Source organism: Orycteropus afer, unplaced genomic scaffold (assembly GCF_000298275.1).
Source record: "Orycteropus afer afer isolate SDZICR_OR568_19922 unplaced genomic scaffold, OryAfe1.0 scaffold00112, whole genome shotgun sequence".
Classification (NCBI taxonomy): domain Eukaryota; kingdom Metazoa; phylum Chordata; class Mammalia; order Tubulidentata; family Orycteropodidae; genus Orycteropus; species Orycteropus afer.
Window position 1 is genome coordinate 6330611 of NW_006921699.1, and position 7758 is coordinate 6338368.

Here is a 7758-nt window from a genome sequence, read left to right on the forward strand (position 1 = left end):
TGTTTAGGCTATAATCTTTATAGGAGCAAATCACCAGGTCTTTTCTGTGGAGCCACAGGTGAATTTGAAAAGCTGACCTTTCCATTAGCAGCCAAGTGCTTTATAGGAGTGTTTAAAATGTAGGAAAGTGAAACTTTGCTTATTTATATATTTGAGTTAATATTTCAAGCCTTAGATCCATGTGGTAAAATATTGATTTTTAAAATCATCAGTCTTTAAATAAATTATTTCTCAACCTTTACGTTAATTCAAATAACTTAAATTCATGGATTGTTTCTGCTTTCCTTCCTTCCTTTGAAGGTATCCTCTGTTTTTCTTTGAGTCATCCATGATATATGTGAAGAACCACTTCTTTAGGGACTATTACTTTTATTAACTGAGTTCCATCTCATATTCCAGGCCAGTTGGATCCCAGTGGTCTCTCTTTGGTCTTGATCTGAGGATTGGGTTATCTTTTTAGCATGGCCATTGACAGTTTTGGTTCATAGAAACCACAGAATCCTGGAGGGTAGGTCAAAACAGTATAGTTTTGGATAGAGAAATGCTATTAAGTACAACTGGGTTTAGAAAGCTATGGACAGAGATTTACACTTATGTTTTCTTCTAAAAGTTTTATACTTTTAACTCATGCATTTAGATCTTTGAAATTAACAATTTCTAGTTAATTTTTGTATGTGGTATTAGGTCTAACTTCTTTCTTTTGCATTTGGATGTACAGTTGTCACAGCATCATTTGTTGAAAGGACTATTTTTTCTTCCATTGAATTGTTCTTAGCACACCTTTTGAAATTGTGTTGTTGTTACGTGCTGTTGAGTCAAACCTGACTCATAGCGACCCCTCCTTGGGTTTCCGAGGCGATATCACTGCGGAAGTAGATTGCCCAACCTTCCTTCCGAGGAGTGGCCGTTGGGTTTGAACCGCCAGCCTTCTGGTTAGCAGTCAAGTGCCTTAGGCACTATGCTACCAGAGCTAAATTAGTTGACCATGAATTGATGGTTATTTCTGGACTCTGAAGTTTATCTCGTTGATCTGTTGTCTGTTCTTATGCCAGTACCACACAGGCTTTTCCTTGATTGCTATAGCTTTATAGTAAGTTTCTTTTTTTTTTTTTTTAATAATTTTTATTGTGATTTGAGTGAAAATTTACAGAGCAAATTGATTTTCCATACAGCATTTCATACACATTTTGTTTCATGACATTGAGTGCAATCCCCACAATGTAACAGCTCTCTTCCCACTTCTTCCCTGTAGTTACTTCTTTGCTGTGCTCTTCTTTCCTATACATTCCTGCCCCCTGAGCTATCTCCCTGTGCAAATACTGCCCTTCTGTTCTCCCATGACTGATCATTCCTAAGGAGTGTATCTACCTGGTGTAAATGTTCACCCTATATGACTGTATATTGTTTGGGTGGAAGCCATGAGAGTGAGTTAATTCCAGGCCTGAAAAGTAACGAGGGGCTGTAGTCTCAGTGTAATAAGTTTGAATTTGTAAGTGTAAATTCTCCAACTTTGTTCTTTTTCAAAGTTGTTTTGGTGGTTTCGTGTCCCTTGCAGTTCCTTAAGAATTTTAGGATCAGCTTGTCAGTTTTGGCAAAAAAAAAAAAAAAAGATAGCTTGGATTTTAATAGGAATTAGTTGAATCTGTAGATCAGTTTGGGGAAAAAGCTATATGTTCTCAGTCTGACTTTGATCATTTTGTTTTTTAACCTTAGTGTTTGGTCATACATGTTTCCGAAATTGGTTCATTTAACCATTTAACTTTTCTTTTTTTTGCCATTAAAAGTAGTTGTGTCTTATTGACCTTAGTATTATTTTAAAATGTATTTAAAATTTTGTCTTAAGATCTGTGTGATTCTGCTCAGCAAACATACTCAAGGCAATGGACAAGTAAAAGCTTCAAGTGAAATAGTACTATCAGTAGTTACCTTTTTGTTACTCATGTATTTCTGTACCTACAAACATTCTATCAAGCTTGTACTTTGCTTGCTGCTGAAACTATTTACTTGTCTAAATCTTCTTCCCAGCCACTGGCCTTGGTAAATGTCTCTTCTGCTTTTGCATTTTGGCCTTGTAAAGATTAAGGCTGCTTCTTGATAAATGTGATCAGTGCCACTGAATTATATATGTAGAAATCATTGAATTGGGGAAAAAAAATTAATGCTGCTTCTAGAAACTTAGTTTCTTTGTAAAAGTCTTCTGATCTACAATTGCTAGAATCAGGGATCCTTTATATTTTCTTTTGTTCTAATCGTTTGATACCACGAGTGAGCATCATCAACCACTTAAAATTAATGAATATTCACTTCATTAGTAACAATTATAGGTAGCATTTATTGAACACTTACTGTTTTCTAGCCTTTTACCAGATTTTCTATGCATTATCTTATATAATCTTCACAACAATCTGTTTTATAGATAAGAAATGTGAGACTTGAATAATTTGCCCAAAGCAGCAAAGAAAATAGTTTGGGAAAAGATACTATGTAAAAAGTATTTAAGAGTAGATATAGCTTCTCTTAAAAAGGCACAAGAAATTGCTTCATTTAGCTATTTCACTTTTCGTATTTTTGCTGTTAAAATGAGCAGTTTCTTACACATTTATCCACGTTAGTAGTGTTACTTTAAAAAAATATTTACAACTCCGTTATTGAGATCTGCATGAGTCTGCTCCGACGACATCCTCAAGGAAATGAACTAATCAAAGCTAACATTTCAATAATCTGAAATTTTCGTCTTATGACTGAAACCCGCAGGTACAGTGTTTGGACTCCAGCACGGTTGTAGAGAGACATAAGCAAATCCTATTCCTATGTAAAAGGAGCTCTGGTGGTGTGTAGTGGTTAAGGCATTTGGCTGCTAAACAAAAAATTGGTGATTTGAACCCCACTAGCTGCTCCACAGAGGAAAGATGAGGCAGTCTGCTTCTGTAAAGATTTATAGCTTTAGAAACCAGTGGGAGTCATTGTGAGTCAGAATCAACTTGATGGCAGTGAGTGATTACTATGTAAAAGAAGAGAAAGATACATAAACAAATAAAATACACCTAAGATAAATCCATACCACCCTTTCTTTGTTCTTACACAGACATCTAAAAACATTCATTTTTTACTTGTTTTTTCAATCCATCATTAATAGTAGGTGCCTGCTAGTTTGATCTCAGTATCGTAAGTATCACTTTCTTCTGTGACGTTTCTAGTCTACATACTGAATTTGCTGAAAATTTTTTTTTAATACGCCGCCTTTTAGCACCCTTACGGTAGCTTAAGGGATCATAGAAGACAGATTCTGAAACTTTAGCTGTTAGTATATAAATAAAGATTATTCAACTCGAAAAGAAAATACCTATTTTATAAAATGTAGTAGTATTTTTTGATGCAGAAATAGTCTTCTTAAAGCTGTGAAAAATCTCTATAAATGGATTTGTATTCTGTTAAACTTAGAGTGTTACACTTTTGTGGCTAGATGTATCATACATTCTTTTCATGCTGAGTTGGAAATGTACCTTGCTCCTTTGTTCCTTCAACTTGTCTTATCTATAAAGCCTTAGATATGTTTGTGTGCTTCTTAGATAAGGGAGTTACATGAAAGTAATCTTTTGTCTTCATTTTATTAACAAGGCATTGGTTAGTCTTACAGGGAGAGAGGGTTTCAGTAATGTAATAATTACTCAACTGGAGCATTTCACAGTATTGTAGAAGCACGTTGACAAAGTTCATGTCTGGATATCTTTGTTCTTTCAGTTTTATAAAATACGGGGTTAATTATAATGCATTATAAATAAAATGCTTTGACTTTTTACATACAAACTTAGGTTAAAAAAAGGTCTTAGAATGAAAAACCAAATCACACACTTACCAGTGCTGATTTAACTACTCTGTAGACTTTATTCTTTCTTTTTGGCAAATGAGAAGGTAGAAACAACGTGGTTAACTTGAAAGAACAGGGGGTTGCAGGTTTTGAAACTTTTGATATCACATAGAAGAATTTCCCTGAGAGTAACTGATTATGTTAGTCAGAATTTATTGTGCTAATAGAAAAATGGTAAAGTTGAACAGTAAAATACTAGTAGATAGATGGACAAATAACCATATCATTATGAGTAGTTTAATTGGTAACATTTAAACCTCTTGGATAATGTTGTTTTATTATGTATGTATATAAACCTTTGGGAGCTCTGGTAGTGTGGTGCCTAAGGCATTTGACTGCTAACCAGAAGGTTGGCGGTTCAAACCCACCAGGCACTCCTCAGACGGAAGATTGGACAATCTCCTTCCACAGAGATACTGCCTTGGAAACCCAAGGAAGGGTCACCATGAGTCTAATTGACTCGAAGGCAGTGAGTTTGATTTTGGTTTTATAAACCTTTGATTGTGTCCTTACTTTTAAGCCTAGGGAGCATTCTTGCTACAGTATTCAAGTCACTAAGTTTAATTATTACTAGGTGAACTTTGAACATCATGCATATTTATAATCTCATTGTTAACAGGTCATATGACCAGCAAAGTACAACGAAATAAAATCTGGAGAACTTAGAGTAGTGTAATACTCTGTATTTTTAGAAAGCAAACTTCTAGACCTAATCTATGTTAGTTGAATGGGTTGTATTTAATAGGCTATTATCAAAATCGTATTAATGTTAGTTTCCACTAGAAATATTTCACATGCCCTGTTGAACTTCTCTGACCAGTTAATTAAAAACTAATCAATAAATGGTGAATTTTACCTACCCTAGAAGTGATTTGAGGAGGCTTAGTGGCGCAGTGGTTAGGCTCTTGGCTACTAACTGAAAGGTCGATGATTTGAACCCACCAGCCCTACTGCAGGAAGAAGATGCAGCAGTCTGCTTTCATAAAGATTACAGCCTAGGAAACCCTATGGGGGCAGTTCTTCTCTGTCTTACCTGGCCTCAAAGTTGGAATTGACTCTGTGGTAATGGGTTTTGAGTTTAGAAGTGATTGTTCCTGTTTTTTTTTTTTTTTTTTTAATTTGTACTCCTTTAATAATCGACAGGTAGGAAGTATGGTAGGGGAGAGACTAGGAATCCTGTCCAGTGAGCATATAGATTAAAAAGTCACAAACCTGGGAAGTTAGCATATTTCTGTTAATTTGGTAGTTATAGTTAAAATGTAAATTTTGAACTTAGGTTTAGTAAAAGGCTGTATTTGACTTTGTCTTACAATCTTAAGTGACATGTATAAAACCAGTGTTTCTATGGGTTCTGTACCCCCTTTAGTGAATCCACCTCTGCCTACTACTTTTCAACCAGGAGCTCCTCTTGGACCTCCTCCAGTTGGAGGCCCACCACCAGTAAGGGCCTTTACTCCCCAGAAATCATCACATAGTGCTGTGCCCCAGCCTTCCTTTAACTCAGCCATCAACCAAGAAGGTAAGCAAGTTAAAAAACAAAGTCAAATCCTGAAGTTTCAACTTAGGGTGGAAAGACGAATATTATGTGAATTCTAGGCACGAGAATCAGTTTTTTTTCCCCCCAGAAAATCTAGTTGTTCTGTTAGGGATAGGCCTTAAGAGTTTTTAAAAGTTCCTCAGAAATTCTGTTGCCCTAGGCTGAGTAATAGTGTAACATTTGGGAACTACTGCTCTTAACTTTTTGTTTTATTTCTTTTCAGATTTCTAAAAATCATCACTGGGTGCCTTTTGGGGGGGCAGTTTGAGAGAGGAGAATTTTTGTCTCTATGGATATTGTGTTAGAACTGTCTTTTTAAAATATAGCCCCTTTCCCATGAAAGCCATATTTTGAGCACAGCTATGATTATAAATATTAACAAATATTTATGAGCCTAAATAAAAAATGGAGTATGCAAACATTTTGAATATTTGTATAAATAATCAGATGTTTTAAAACATGATCTTACACTGTACCCTTGAAACACAAGTTTATTAATTTAAATATTTTATAAAGTAAGAAGCAGTATCATAACCATTACAGCAAGATTTGGAAATAGGAAAATAGAGAAAAGGAAGGGGTAAAAAGCATTGTTCATTATTCCACTATTGCATTCAATCAGTATTATAATTTTTATATTTTTCTACAAGTATTTCTTTTTTAAAGTATTGTGAGTAGGGAAAAAAGTGACCTGTGAATAGTTTCAAAAGACTATTTTATTCAATGATGAACAAAAAGATACTGAATTTTCCTACTGGTTGCCACAGTATAACTATGAAAATCAAACTACAATAATGCAACTATTAACCAGCTAAAAAGAATTTGCAATATGCCCAGTGTTTTTGTTTCTACTAAAAGTTTTCATAGGGTTTTCAGTATTAATTCATGATTGAAGTCATGGTGGTCTTGAAACTAGGAAAAACATTTACTAACTTTATTGAAACTGTTAAAGTTATATATTTGGTGTTAATATACACTGTTTAAGTCAGTACCTTTGTATCTAAGTACTAGAGGTATTTATATCACCTTCAACTTTTTTCTGGATTCCATTCTACTTATTAGATATTTTGAAAATAAAATCTATTATCTTTATAATTTTATTTTCTTTAAGTAGTTGCTTTTGATGATTTTTTTTCCCTCAGTATGTACAGCTCCCTAGGTATTATTATTGCAGCTCTCTCAGCTGATGAAATCTTTCAGATAGCATGTTGTTGTTGTTGTTATTTGCTGTCGAGTCGGCCCCGACTCATAGCGACCCCTCCTTGGGTTTCCGAGGCAGTATCACTACGGAAGTAGGATTGCCCAACCTTCCTTCCGAGGAGTGGCTGGTGGGTTTGAACCGCCAGCCTTCTGGTGAGCAGTCAAGTGCCTTAGCCACTATGCTACCAGAGCTCAGATAGCATATACTTTTATAAATGCCACAAAGAATTATAATTTTGAGAAGTTATTTTGCTGGAATTGGGTTTTAAAAAGCCTTGATATTTGGGCCCTTGTCTTAGGTGCAATATAAAATTAAAAAAAAAAAAGATTTCTTTAGAGTTATGTTTTCTTTTGTAAGAGCCACATCTAAGTTATTTGAAACTTTGTGTATTTTATATATGTAAAAACTTCCGTGGAAAAAACAAACTTTTATGCAGTTGTTTGAAGTTCTTATTTTAATATTTAACATTTTAGCCAGGCTATGGTTTTAAATATTTGTTGTTTGGAAAGTTGTCTTAAATTTTAGATATTAGGTGAAATTGTGGAAGAAATTCTAGTAATTATTCTAATTTAAATATTATTAATAAATATTTATTCTACCACCTTCCTTTGTAGGTGGTACATCAGATACCAATAATGGATCTATGGTCACCCACAACAGTTATGATGAAATTGAAGGAGGTGGATTTTTGGGTGAGATGCTATGAAAGTTATTATTATTGTTTTAATCTATTCTTTTTTTTTCTGATTATAAAGTAATATGTGTTCATTGAAGAAAATTTGAAAACTGTAGAAACAAAGGACAAAGCTTCATAATCATGTCATATAGTAATACCTGCTGTTAACATTTTAATCTCTGTGCATTTAGATTTATCTTAGTTTTTGTTTTGTTTTACTCTAGAATTGGGATTGTGGATTTATTATTATCATATTTGACTGGAGGGTATTTTTTAATTAAATATAATAAATTTATTTAACTAGTTTCTTAAGTTGAACATCTAGATTATTTCATTTAAATTTCTTTGAATCAGAATTTTAGCCAGAATAGAAATTTAGGACATGGTATGAAAGTAAATTAACTAATAGATAGTGATAAATATTGATTTGGGTGAAGAGAAGGGCAGTGTACCAAATGGGAGTGACCAATATGGCA

The 7758-nt window shown here is 33.9% G+C and overlaps 1 protein-coding gene across 1 annotated transcript in view; it reads left to right on the forward strand.

The window, feature by feature from the left end:
* The window catches only part of SEC24A (SEC24 homolog A, COPII coat complex component), a 120625-nt gene that overhangs the window by 31759 nt on the left and 81108 nt on the right, over window positions 1-7758 (forward strand). Inside the window, exons 3-4 of the mRNA XM_007943768.1 lie at window positions 5206-5387; window positions 7221-7298. Of these exons, the coding sequence (XP_007941959.1) occupies window positions 5206-5387; window positions 7221-7298 (260 nt within the window). The remainder of the gene's footprint in view (window positions 1-5205; window positions 5388-7220; window positions 7299-7758) is intronic.